The sequence below is a fragment of the Arvicanthis niloticus genome, chromosome 29, assembly GCF_011762505.2.
Source record: "Arvicanthis niloticus isolate mArvNil1 chromosome 29, mArvNil1.pat.X, whole genome shotgun sequence".
In the NCBI taxonomy this organism is placed as follows: Eukaryota; Metazoa; Chordata; class Mammalia; order Rodentia; family Muridae; genus Arvicanthis; species Arvicanthis niloticus.
In genome coordinates, this window is record NC_133437.1 from 23,109,032 (window position 1) to 23,123,585 (window position 14,554).

Consider the following 14,554-nt stretch of genomic DNA (forward strand, 5'->3'; position numbering starts at 1 on the left):
CTTTGGGCTGGGGAGGAGGGTGCAGGGCAGGGCATTTCCAGACTCCACCCTCAATCCATGGCACTGACAGTAACCACTGAACATGCTACACTAGTTATTTAAACTCTTTGGCTTATTTCTTCACGTAAAAACAACTGAAGGCTGACCATATGCCTTTCAGCTTCTAGAGGTAAAACTTTACTGACTGTAAATAGTAACATAACATAAAAATAGTTATAATACATGCACAAAAGTAGCTTCGTTTCTTTCTTGAAGTTACTGCAATTTACCAAGCCCCTCCTACCTTCCAGAAACTGCTAGTCTAGTCAATCATGCAAGTCATGCTCTGAAGATGCTACTCAGAGCTACCTGTCACTTGGTCCTCCTTAAAACTATACAGGTTCCTGTAGGAGGCACAGGGCCTGCCTGGCTCATTCCTTACAGACACACTGACAGGAAGGATACTGCTGAGCTGGGCATGGTAGCTCATGCTTTTAATCTCAGACTCAGGAAGTGAATACAGGAGGATGTCTATCAGTTCCAGGCCAGACTAGTCTACATGTGAATTTGAGGCCAGTCTGGTCTACACGGTGAGTTACAGGACAGTCAGGGCTACAAGTCCTGCCATTCCAAACTAGCCCTGAAAAAGAAGTCTCGACTCCCTCCCACCCTCAGCCTGTTAGCACCAAATGTCACTACTTTTCACCCTGCTGTTCCAATCGAAGCATCAAAAGGCCATCCTTGATTTTCTATAACACCCACAGTGCTGTCCAAATATACCTCAAATGCGCTCTCATCAGACTGCTTGGTTCAGGATGTCCAGACAGCATGCTTTCTAAGAACATGACCTGCTACAACAATTTCCAGGCCTCCATTTTATTCCCTTGCAGCTGCTTGAGACAAAGCAGTAAAGAAAACCTGGTGCACCCTGTAATTAGTCCCGGACAGTTTCTGGTGCTCAGGCAGCCTTCGGGGCTGTTGTTTCATCTAGGGCTGCACTTCTGAGTGAGTGCATCGCTGCCTACCTGGTTTGCCATGGCTCCGGCACAGCTGTTCCCTGCTATGTTCAACTCGTTCCCAGTGCCGCCCTTTAGTTTTGCAATCTCTCTCCCAAAATCTCCCACTGGCTCCTCCTTCCCTTGACCAGACTTCTGACCACACTGACATTTCAGAAAGGCAATGTTCTCCTCTCCCTCTCCACCCTACTGATCTATTTCTTCTCACTGTTTCACTTAAAAAAAAAAAAAAGTATCTATTTCATTATTTTCCTTTTACTTCATTAAAAAAGCCTCCAATAAAAAATTAACATGACTCTTTTCGTTGCCAGGAAAAGAAAACAATATGAAACTCAAGCCCTCTAAAACCATCTCTCAAAATACTGGTTCCCTTCCCAGAAGCACTCAGAGCTGTGCTTTTGTATTATCTGTGTAAAGTTCTTTTATGTGCATCTAAATATGCAGAAACAATAAAGCATTTTCCTTCTGCTCTGTAACAAATCATTCTCTCAGCTTCCCTAGTCATTTTCTATAGAATGAAAGCACAGTTCACAAACTGAATGACCTACAATATAGTTCACTGATGAATACTTAACCTATTAACGTTTTAAACCAATTAAAGTCATTTCCTAAGCTATTTCACTGGATATACATTCTAGGGTTTCTATAGCTGTATGTTTTTAGGCTCCACAGACCACAGATGCTGTGCATGCTCTTTGTTTTTACAACCCTTTAGAAAGTACGATCTGAACAAAGACTTAGAAGTAAAGTCACTGAGCCAAGCAGGTGAAGGCTGCAGCCTCTACAGATGGTGGGAAAGAGACAAAGCGTCTGCAGGAAGTGAGGCCAGGAGCCTAAGGAAAAGGAAGAGCAGGTTGAACAGATCAGGCAGAACTTCAGAGTTCAGTGGAGAGCCTAGGTTCACTCTGAGCATTGGTTAGGAGTATTTGAGTATGTACAGGCTACTATAACAAAATCAGGAATTCAGAATTTAAACACAATAGCAATCTCTCACCATCTTCAGGTTAGGAAATCAATTAGAATCTGGTCAGGGCCTTCTTTCTGGCTCACAAATAGCTTCTTCTTGCTGTATCCTCCAAAGGACATATTTTTTTAAATATTTTATTTATTTTGCACTGCTATTTTGCCTGCATGTCTGTCTGTCTATATGAGGGTGTCAGATCTCCTGGAACTGGAGTTACAGGCAGTTGTGAGGCACCCCGTGGTTGCTGGGAATGGAACTCAGGTCCTCTGGAAGAGCAGCCGGTGATCTTAACTGCTGAGCCGCCTCTCCAGCTCCAAAGGACATCTTTTATGAAGAGCACTACAGCTATTCATGAAGACCTGACTTTCCTAATTTAATCACTAAAGTCCCGTTTCCAAATGCTATCACCATGGAAGTCAGCATCCTTACATGAGTTTTGGGAGGAACATGTTTTCAGATCACAGTAGAAGCTACTGTGGATGGAAAAGTAGCAAGGGCTGTAATGATTTGTAGCAGCCTTGCTTTGGCTAATGAACTGAAAAACACTGACTGGAGAGGCCAGGTAGAATGAGCAGACCACATAGTAACTAACACACTGCTGCCAAGCAGCAGGCTGCAAAGGCAGTGGCTGGGACCAGGGGCTGGAGGCAGGCGGAAGCATGAGTAGCTCTTCAATGTATTTTAAAGACACAGAAAACAGGCTGATCTAAAAAGAGTGGAAGTGAAGTCCAGAAAAGGGTCACAGTTTCAGAAGATGCCACTCCTATTTGTAAAAAAAAGGAAGGCTGTGGAGAGCAGTGTCAGGAATAGTCCAGGAGTGAGCTTGAACATTTGAGTTTACCAGCTACCATTAGACACTGAGGCAGACATAATGAACAGGCAGTAACATACACAAGGCTGGATTAGAGAGGCTAAAGAGACATATTCGGGCAGACATTGTTGACATTTGGAAGACATTTCAAACCCTACGACTAATAAGAGGAAATGTGGATGGAGAAGTGTGGCCGGCAGGACAGAGACCAAGAGCTCTGCAGCATTAAGATGTCAGTGAAAAGAAAGACCAACGAACAGAGGCAGTTACAAGGCACCTGCGCTGGGGTGGTGACTAATGAGTGCGATAACCTGGAAAGCAAAGAAGCAAGTTTGTGAGATGAAGGAAACGGCTGTCACAGCTGCTGCAGGTACAAGCTGAGAATGAGGGAAACCACCACAGGCACACCCGAGGAGCCACTGGTTAAACTGGTGGTAGCATGGTAGGGGAGGAGGGTGTCCTAGAAACAATGCTTCACAAACACTGAGAGGACTGTAATAGCATGTCTGTCTGCTTAGAGAAATGAGTCCATGATGAAAATAAAATAAGCCAGACATACAGTGGTGCACACTTTCAATCCCTGAACTTGGGAGGCAGAGGCAGGCAGGTCTCTGTGAGTTCAGGGTCAGCCTGTTGCGGTGAGCTCCAGGCAGTCAGGGAACTACACAGTGAAACCATGTCTCTAAAACAAACAAACAAACAAGAGCAAATGCATAATTCTTATTCATAAGCTGAGTGAAAAACTTACAAGGAAAGGAAAATGACTGCTCCTAGGTACTGTGTGTGGAGGAGAAAGTTTATTGTAGATAAAAAGGAGAGCATACATCTGGGAGAGTCCACGGTCATAATCTTGAGTCATTTAAGAAGAACTAGGTGCAGCAGCCAAGAGGGCAAAGGTCCAAAAGGGGTGGGTAACCAAAATGGCTGGACAGGTAGGGAGGGACTGAGGGCTGCTAGAGAACCTGGCATCCAGGCCTACTGTGTCTTAAGCAGATGAGAGAAGATGGATCCAGTACAAAAGCAGACAACAGGACTCCAAGGTCACAGGCAGGAAGGCAGCACATACTAACACAGATGCTTCTAGTTCCTGGGGATGGCAGGAGTGTGGAAATTTTCTTCACATTACTTTAGTTTTCTTAGGAAAGGAAAAAGCTAGATCATGGGGCTTGAAGTGAGGATGGGAGAAAAGACATGAATTTGTAAAAAGAGAAGGCATGAAATAGTCACTTAATAGCAGACAGGAAATATAGGAACACCAGGCATCATGCAAGCCATAAGATTTATGGTCAAGTGAGGTTGTACAACTTGTCCACATACAGGCTCACAGAAGCAAGTGCAAAACAAAGCAGAGAATTGGTTTTTAACAAACCTGGTTCTGCCAAACAACAAAAATAAGCAAAGAACAAGGAAGGAGATCCAAAATTCCATGACTAACCATGGAATTTAAGCCGAGTGAACGCGATGTACAACAGTGAAAACAAGACAGCAAGTGGCAAGGAGACAGTGATGGGTGTGGGGTGCTCCACTACACCAGAAGCTGGCAGGGGGTGAGGACCTGGGCGTAAACCACAAAGGCAGGAGTAGTGGTCACAGGGTAGAACACCATGCAATAGCAACTACAGAAATGCAAGCATTGGCTAATCTTATGAGGGATTATGTACGCTGGGCTATTAAAACAACCCATTATACTCCTGTTGACTTCATAAAGAACAGGTGGTACTAGAAACAAACAAGTATGTAGGCCTTTATGATACAACCCAAAAATGAGGATTTGGGGAGAGAATAGTCCAAAAGCAGGAAAGAGACTTCAAGATGTCATTCCCACTTCTAGGAAATATGAAAAATTATGCAAAATCAGCCAACCAACTCAGGCACAACTGTGCCAGGTACCCAGCAAGACAAGAAAGGAGGCCCAGGCACAGAGGCACATGGGAAGCAGAAGTAGGCCTGTGAGTTTGAGACCAGTCTGAGATACATAGGGAAGGCCTGAATAATAAGGAGAAAGTAGATGGATAGGAGATGTCAGTACAGAAAGAAGGGGTGTTTATGAATCTGTTGAGGGGCTGGAGAACTGCCATAGCATTTAACAGCACTTGTTCTTGCTGAAGACCCAGGTTCAATTCCCAGCATTCACATGACATCTCACAACCTTTTGATATTCTAGTCCCAGGGGATCTGAAATCCTTTCTGATGTCCTGGCACCAGGCCTGCACATAGTGCACATATACGCATACAGGCCAAACATTCATATACATAAATAAATCTAAGAAAGATTTTTAAAAGAAAAAGGAGTATGTTGAAAGGGGCTGAGGAGATGGCTCAGTGGTCAAGAGCATTTGCTGATCTTGCATAGGACCCAGTTTCAGCACCCACGGGGTGCCTTAACTCCAGATGCAGTCAATTGGATGTCTTCTGACTTCCTCAGGCAACAAGCATGTACAAGGCACATACATACATGTAAGCAAAGCACTCATACATAAAAATAAAATAAATAAGCCTTTAAAAAAACACAAAAATATGCTGAAAGTTCTTTTTGGTAGGTGGACAGTAAACCCCAGAGAACATAAAATATAAAGATAAGAAGGGTTAAGATGGGGAGGTGGGCGGGTAATGAAACTGTAAACGGACATGTTACAAATCTTCTGAATAAAATGCAGATGCAGGCTGACCAGGAACTGGGAGCCTCTGCAGTTACTGACAAAGACACCTGACTTACCCATCCTGTTAAGAAATGGAAGCTACTACGGTAAAAATGGTTTTACTTTAAAATACTTAGGTTTGTTGTGGTGGCATATACCTTTAATTCCAGCACTTGGAGGCAGAAGCAGGAGGATCTCTGAGTTCCTGGCCAGCTTGGTCTATGTAGTAAGTTCTAGGCCAGCCAGGGCTATACAGAGGGCCTGTTGCAAAAGAACAAAAATAAAAGCCAGGCGGTGGTGGCGCACGCCTTTAGTCCCGGCACTTGGGAGGCAGAGGCAGGCAGATTTCTGAGTTCGAGGCCAGCCTGGTCTACAGAGTGAGTTCCAGGACAGCCAGGGCTACACAGAGAAACCCTGCCTTGAAAAAACAAAAACAAAACAAAAAACAAAAGGAAGAATAAAGTAATTGAATTGTTTCCTTTTTTATGTATTTCATAATTCTAAAAACCTATTCTGTTCTTGATGATTTATATAAGTAATGAACGTTTCATTTCAAAATTTCAGTATCTATAATCTACCATGTATAGGAAAAAGCACCAACCTGACCCTACACCATATTGGTCCCTGACCTGCTGCTCCAGTGGACCAAGAACACAGTAGGGGTTTACCTCATGGGTACTCAGGGGAATGGGCTTCTATCTCCCAATGCTCCAGCCGTGCTCTACTTTCTTCATGGACTCTACTCCTAGTCCTCCCAGGCCTCTAACTGTGCTTGCTTATGGCATCCTCTGCTTACATACTCTCCACAACCAACAGCCAGTCCTAGACCCGAGCAGTGGCATGCACTCTTTTCCAGTTGAGGGAGCCTACTTCCAAGAGCTTACTGTTTTAACTTACTGACTTCCGAAAACTGTTTTAGTTTATTAAATATCTTCTTCTCTTATTAACTATCGATGTGTGTATGTGTGTGTGTCTATGTGTGTGTCTAAGACACCCTTGTGTGTCAGTGATTCACTGCTGACTAGTATGTCAGGCTGACTAGCCTGCAAGCTTCTGGAGAGTCTCCTGTCTCTGCCCGGCATCTCTGTAGGACAAGCCGATTACAGGGCTTTACATGTGTTCTGGGATCTAAGCTTGCTCACTTTCATGGCAAGCACCTGACACATGGAACCACCTCCTTAGCTCAGGTATTTTTCAAAAATGTTAATTCCCAATGGAAACAAATGAAAGTGGCTCTGTAACTCTATATTCACTTTTTTTTTTTTTTAATGATGTGATTGTCACCATCTATTGTTAAGCATTTGCTTGCAAAAATAGGACAACAGTTTGGAACATTCAATTATTTCTCTCCTACAATTTCTTTTGTTAGTAAAGACAAAAGTGACAGGAAGGACCTGTGTCCTTTCTGGGATAAGCACTTCTGATGGGCATGAATAAGGTGTGCAATGTCACTATTTTCACCATGTTTCAGTCAGCTTATAAAATGCAACCCGAGTGCATGCACGTGGGGTTTGCTTTCAGCGTGAAATCTTTTATTCTTATGTTAAACAGCTCTAGTCTTCTAGGCTTATTTCATTTATTTCACCAGTAATGGGCTTCATCAAGTGTATTTTTCAATTCAATTACTTAATGGGCCTTTAAACTTCTCTTAGTCATTAAATTTAATCAAATTTGTGATTTCTTTGGTTTTTCCCTTTCCCATTTGTTGGAGAACATTACTAAGAATGCTGAGCCCACATATTCTTGCTGCATCCATTTTAGAATCTAGCTCTATCTATCTACACGTATATATACACATATATACATGTATGTACATATATACATATATACGTATATACATACATACATATATATATGTATAAAATTGTGTGTGTATATGTATACACACACATGCACACACAATTATATTTCCTCCAGGTAAAGATTATTTTTTTCATTTTCTAAAATGTGGAAAAAGTTAATGTCTGTCTGGTTTAATTTTTGTAACTTCCAACTCAGCTGACTATTTTAACAATGTGGCCTACAGACTACAGGTAGTTACAAATAGAACACTTTGGAAATATGTATTACATAGAAATATACAAGTAATATCTTTTATTTAGACAGATGTAGATTCGGAGTCAGGCTGGCACACCTAGCCCTTGTGCAAAATGCATCTCCACTTTTTCCCATCAGTTAAAGGAAAATAACTTCCACGTATAACACAGAACAAGATGATGAGAATTACATATAAGAATGATGTATGCCAGACAGATGACTACAGGTAACTTCTGACACACTACAATGGAAATTGTACTAATTCAGTCCTCCCTCCCCTCTGTCTCCCATCAGTAGGTATATTAGTATTATATTGCTTCTATTTATCTCACGAACATTTCCAAATCCCCCCAAGCAGGCCTAGCATAGTAGTGAACATCTATTCTCTCAGCACGGGATGATTGCAGCAGAAGGATAGAATCTGAGGCAACAGAGAGACTGTCTTAAAACAAACCAGCGGCCCTAATGGTAGAGGCTTGTAAGCATATGCTAAAGCAAGAGGATTAAGAGTTTAAGAGTTGCTTGAACTACAGTGAGTTCAAGGCCAGTGTTCATAACTTAGTCCATTCTCAACATGTAGCCTGCATGATGTCATGAGTTCAATCTCATACTACTCACACAGTTAACAGCAATAAAAATCAAACTACCACCAAGAGCAGAGCATAGTGGTCCACACCATTAATCCCAGCACTTGGGAGGCAGAGGCAGATTTCTGAGTTCGAGGCCAGCTTGGTCTACAGAGTGAGTTCCAGGACAGAAAGGGCTACACAGAGAAACCCTGCCTCAAAAAAACAAAAACAAACAAACAAAAAAAAATCAAACTACCACCAAGAACAGAGCATAGTGGTCCACACCATTAATCCCAGCACTCAGAAGGCAGAAGCAGGCAGGCCTATGTGGGATTGAAGCCAGCCTAGTCTACATAGAGAGTTCCCATACAGCTAGAACTACACCGATCCTGTCTCAAAACACTATCATGAAAAATAAACTTGCTGTCTTAGTTAGGGTTTTACTGCTGTAAACAGGCACCATGACCAAGGTCTTATAAGAACAAAATTTAATTGAGGCTGGCTTACAGGCTCAGAGGTGCAGTCCATTATCATCAAGGAAGGAGCATAGCACAGGAGGAGTTAAGAGTTCTATATGTTCATCTGAAGGCTGCTAACAGAATACTGACTTCCAGGAAGCTAGGACAAAGCCAGCACCCACAGTGACACACCCTCTAATAGTGCCACCCCGAGCCGAGAATATACACACCACCACATTCCACTCCCTGGCTTACTCAAATACGAGTCTATGGGGACCAGATCTAGCCATAGCACAATAAAAAATACATTTAGTCCAACTTCAAAAGTTTCCATAGTCTATAGCGGTCTCAACAATGTTCAAAGTCTTCTGAGATTCATCCAATCACTTAACTGTAATCCCCAAAGCAAGACAGAAAACCACCTGGGCAAACTCCAAACTCTGCCATCTCCATGGCTGATGCCCAAGCAGTCTTCAGATCTCCAACTCCTTTTTCATCTGTGTTGACTGCAACAAACTTTCTCCCAGGCTGGTTCCACTTCCTGTTAGCAGCTTTCCTCACATGTATCCCATGGCTCTGGCATCTTTAATATCTTGGGGTCTCCAAGTCAACTTCAACTTCACAGCTTCTTATTTCAATGTATGAGCTCCACACATGGCTCCTCCAAAGGCTGGTGTCACTTCTCTAGCTCTGCCTGCTGTAGCAGGCTGATCCACTCCACTGCCATCGATGTTCTTGGTGATCAGCATATGGTACTAGCATCTCCAATACGCTGCAACTAGGCTTTACCAACAGCCTCTCCTAGGCTTTCTTCATGGTGCTAAGCCTCAAATCCTTTGCATGACCCCTTCGGTCCTGGGCCATCAACTGCAGCCAAGGCTGCACCTTCACCAATGGCCTTCTGTGGCCTCTCCCAGTGCCGAGCCTCAGCTGCTCTTCATGACCCCTTCAGGCCTTCAAACCAGTACCACCTGGGTGACTCATATATTACCAAGTACAGCTGCAGCACGAGGTATAACCTTGGCTAGATCCAGAACACAGCTTCTCTGTGCTCTCAAAAACACTTCCCAGATTGCACCTCAGTGATGCTGGTCTCTTCTTAATTACTACTAATTTCTTAGCTCTGGCTAACCAGCATCAATTGTCCCAGTAGTCTCTTCTATTCTAGACTCTAAAGCCAAAGCCACATGGCCAAAGCTGCAGAGTTCTGCTGCTTGCTGGGGCTGGAACATGGATCCCTTGTAATATAACATTATCACCAGCTTTCTCTTTTCCAACTTTCACTGCCTAAATTTGGCTTTCCTGGAACTGAATCTGAAGACTGACCTTGAACTCAGAGATCTGCATGGCTCTGTCTCCTGTAACGCTGGGATTAAAAGTGTATACCATCATGCCTGGATTTGAGCTTTTCTTCACCTAGAATCTGCTTTGTCCTAGGCTGGCCTTGAACTTAGAGATCCGTTTGGCTTTGTCTCCTGAGATTAAAGGTGTATACTCCATGGCTGGATCTAAATTTAGCTAGGTAGGATCTTGCCCCAAAGTCCCACTCCCTTAATCTGCTATCTCCTAAAACACAGGATTCAGCTGCATTTCACTTCCTGGTGCCCCTTTAATATTCAAACTACATGTTTTATATTTTTCCTTTCTAAACTTGCTATGCTCATTCAAAATGCTCTTCATGAGACCTAACCAAAGTTCAAAGTCTAGGACAGGCATTCCTGAGACTTCCTTTGTCAATGAGATTCTCTTCACCTTAGCCTCAGGCAGACTCTTCAGACAAGGATAAAAGGCAGCCATGTTCTTCATCAAAATACCACAAAAAGTCTTTAGGCCACACACTGAAGTTCTTCTCCACTGAAACCTCTTGGGCCAGGTCTACGCAATTCAAATTACTCCGAGCAACAAAGTCCTCCATATTCCTACTAAGATGGCCTATTAAACCCCATTTAAAGCATTCCAATGCTTTCCAAATCCAAAGTCTCAAAAGCCACATTCTTAAACAAACAAACAAAACCAACAACAACAATAAAAAACAACATGGTCAGGTCTATCACAGCACTACCCCAGTCCCTGGTACCAACTTCTGTCTTAGGGTTTTACTGCTGTGAACAGACACCATGACCAAGGCAAGTCTTATAAGGATAACATTTAACTGGGGCTGGCTAACAAGAGGTCCAGTCCAGTATCATCAAGGTGGGAGCATGGCAGCATCCAGGCAGGCATGGTGCAGAAGGAGCTGAGAGTTCTACATCTTCATCTGAAGACTGCTAACAGAATACTGACTTCCAGGAAGCTAGGACAAAGCCCATGCTCACAGAGACACAAAAACTCCAACAGGGACACAACCTCTAATAGTGCCACTCCCTGGGCCGAGCATATACAAACCAACACACTTGCCTTAAGCAAAAGCAGCCTGACAATATGAGTTCAGAAACTTGAAAGATACCTAGCATCATAATGAAACTTGTAAAATGCAGTTAATTGTCTTATGCACAAAGATGTTCAGTGCAGTGTTTCTTATGTAACTACAAAAAATTAAAACCTCTTTAATTATGAGAAATTCACACAAACATTACATACTCATAAAAAACAATATCACTAGATAGCTTAAGAAAATGCTTATATCATGTTTTTTTTTAAAGGCAGAAAATTACTTATGCAATAAAATCTCAGCTGTGTAAAATATACACAATTTGTAGGAAATACACCAAAGGGCTAAAATTACTGTACCATCTTGAAATTGGCAACTTTAAGTTTATTTCTCATAGTTTTAAAATAACCAACAATGAAAATGACAATGATGAGAACATCAGTGATTTGTGGAGCACTTTGTGTAGGCCCAGTTCTGAGCGCCTATCATGTGAACTCACTTAGTTCTCAGAATACAACCAATGGAGACATTATAACTAGCTTCACATCACACTGACAATTACAAAGGGCCTGGCTTAGATCGCCCATCCACACATAGGGCAACTCTACCTAGTATCATAAGGTAAGCCATTAGAAGAACGAACACCTCTAATTCAAACTCTTCACACCAAGAGCCACCAGTCTCCTTTCCACACTGAGGTCAAATAGTTCCACTGTCACTGACAGCCTTTTGAAAATAAGATGAGGCCACCATTCTTGAATGGATTTTAGCTGAGAAAAATTTGAAGGCAGCTACATGTGGCAGAGAGTGATCTTAATCCCAGCACTGGGGGGTGGGAGGCAGGAGCAGTGGTTCTTGATGGGTTTGAGTCCAGCCTGGTCCACAAAGTGAGTTCCAAGCCAACCAAAGTGAGCTCTTGACTAAAAAAAAAAAAAAAACCAAAACAAAAAAAACCCCAAGCCTGAAGGCAGATCTCATCCTCGTTTCCTGTTTTGATAGTTCATTTGAGTATAAAGATGCTTGAAGGCTAACGTTCTTCCTCATCACACCAACTACAGTACTTCTAAGAACACTGCCTAGGATAGACGCCTCAGAACCACGCAAAAGCTTGAGACGCTCCCTTCACTAACCTCTACCTACCTAACCACAGTCCACCCACTGTCAAACCTCTGTCCAACAGTGAATTCCCTCCTCTGACTTGCTAGAGCCTAACACTAGCCAAGCAGGACCTCTTTTTCTTGTGAGAAAATTCACTCCAGCCCCCGCTTTTTGAAGAGGCACTGTCCTCCATGATTTTGACAACATCATCAGTTACACTCTCATTCAGCTCTCTCAATCTTTGCAGGCTGGGGGAAGGATGGGGGGGGCGGCAAATCTTTGGCACGTGTGCCACATTCTTTTCTTTCTTTCCTGGTTTGTTTGTTTGTTTGTTTGTTTGTTTTTGGAGACAGGGTTTCTTGGTATATCCACGGCTATCTTGAAACTCAGAGATCTGCCTGCCTTGGTCTCCCCAGGGCTGGGATTAGATCTGGCAAAGAAAGATGACAGTCCCCACTTGCTGTTGCCTTCCTCTCTTCTCTTTATACTTGTCAAATTGACTTCATGTGTAACTTGATTTGGCTTCCATAGAACCTGATTTCTTTTCCTAAAAAAATGCTTGCCAATATGGCTAACAAGCAAGAAATATAAATATAGCATGTTCACATTTCAACACAATTTGTTCAGTTTTGAAGAAAACTGAATGCACACAAACACTTTAACATAAGTAAAAAAATAAGTCATGAAGACAATAACAAATATTGATACTGGAAATAGCCACAGCTAGGAGAATATATATATATATATATATATATATATATATATATTTTAGACAAAATTCTATTATGTTCATATTATGTAAAGGCAAAAAGGCTTTTAGGAATGGAGGGAGAAACACAAAAATATTTTCTATATAAATTTCAGTTGCTGAAATTCAGTAATTCCTGACCAGGACAGGATGGAAAAGCACAAGGGTAGTGGAAAGCCGAGGCCCTCTTCAGAGAGGGAAGACAAACACCCATCCTGCAATAGGCGTACACTGACTCAAGTAAAAGACGAACTGCCACACCACTATTCACCCACACATTGCAAGTGTCAAGGATTTTAAAAGAAATCTGCCACCTCTAAACTAGTATTTTTTCCTTTGCAGTTGCAAATTTCCACATAGAACAGTCATTCTCTAGAACAAAAGGGACGCCGAGTTGTGGGGCAGTAAGAAGCATTACCTCTCCCCAAAATACAAACCATCCACTACTTCAGAAAGTACACTTTCTCACCACATTTAAGTGAAAGTTTTGATAGGGAAACTCAAAACCCAGATGAACACATTTGAACGTGCACATTACAGACAGGTCCGTTCCAAATACTGATTTCACCGAATATTTTGCATTTAAGAATGGGACTTCTCTTTAGGGGGAAAAGCACTGCTTTCATACTCACGGGAGCCATCACTGTTTTAGAGGACATAGTAATGTACTTAATACAATCTCCCCAATTAGTGGACAGCCTCCACCTTCTTTTCTACAGTTACAGCAGCTGATCTGCAACTGGCATAACAAAGTGAAACTGTAAACAATCCCCGCAAACCCCACGTGATTTAAAAAAAAAAAAAAATCAAACACCGCGAGATCGTTTCTAAGAGGAAGAAAGCCTTTCTTTCTAAAACCAGTTTGATTGTGGTGGCGGGTCTGTTCCCCCGCCGCCGTTCCCCGTGGCGTGGGCGGCCAGAGGCAGACGTGCAAAAACCCAGGAACCCAAGCAAAACCCTTAGTTACAAACATTAAAATTGCGTTCACGGGTCGCGAGGCCAACAGGCCCTCAGGGGAGACAGATCGGAGCTGGCTGCAGAAACCAGGGTGTGCGAGGCTCCGGGACAAAGACCGGCGACCTCGGGCCCTCGCACCGTGCGGCCTGACGGGCACCGCGGCGGCTCGCCCCCGCCAGCCTCCCGCCAGCCCCAGGACCCACCTCCCGCCCCCGGGGCGCCGCCTGCCCCGTCCGGGTCCCGCAGGGCGCCCGGGACGACAGCTGTTGGGCTTAGAACTGCGCCGTCGCCGGCGGGCTCCAAACGGCCAGGCCGGGTCCAGGAGGGAGAACAGCGGAGCGCGGTCCGCTCGGCACGGCGGCTGGTCGGAGCTCGCTCCGACGCTTCCGCCCCTCCGCCCCGGCCACGCACCCTCACGCCAACCTACCCGGTCCCACACCATCCCAGAGGCCTCCGGCGCTCGGGCCTTTCTGCCGAAGCGGCGCTGCCTCCTGTCCGGGGCCTGAAATGGCTGCGGAACAAAGAGAATCCGGGCTCGGGCGAGCGCCGGTCCGATTGGCCGGGGGGCGGAGCCCGGCGCGGGAATCTTCCGCGGCGGTCGCCTTGGCAACGGCGACGGGGCTGGGAAAACTGCGACGGCGGCCTGGGGCCTACCGGCCTGCGTCGGGCGGCGCGCAGCAGCGGTTTCCCCAAGCGGGGGTCCCGGGTCGAGGCGTCGTCCCCGCGCCCGCTTCAAACCCTCTCGCGCCCGCTGCAGCCCCACAACCCAGCCCGGGGCTCAGTCGCGGCCTCCGCTTCCCGGCCCGTGGGTGTGAACGCCCAGATGCAGGGCCCTTCCGGCAGGTGACGTGCCCGGAGTAGACTCGTGTTCCCCCGGGGACCGTCGAGCCCAGAGCCTTGCGACACC

At 44.4% G+C, this 14,554-nt stretch overlaps 1 protein-coding gene across 2 annotated transcripts in view; it reads right to left on the reverse strand.

Annotated features, from left to right (window-relative positions):
* The window catches only part of Tnpo1 (transportin 1), an 84,903-nt gene extending 70,696 nt beyond the window's left edge, over nt 1–14,207 (reverse strand). For both annotated transcript variants that reach the window (XR_013108134.1, XM_076927269.1), the window contains exon 1: nt 14,075–14,207. Coding sequence is in view for 1 of the 2 variants with exons in the window: in XM_076927269.1 (XP_076783384.1) it covers nt 14,075–14,089 (15 nt within the window). In the remaining variant the exon portion in view is untranslated. The remainder of the gene's footprint in view (nt 1–14,074) is intronic.
* Nucleotides 14,208–14,554: the final 347 nt, after the last annotated feature.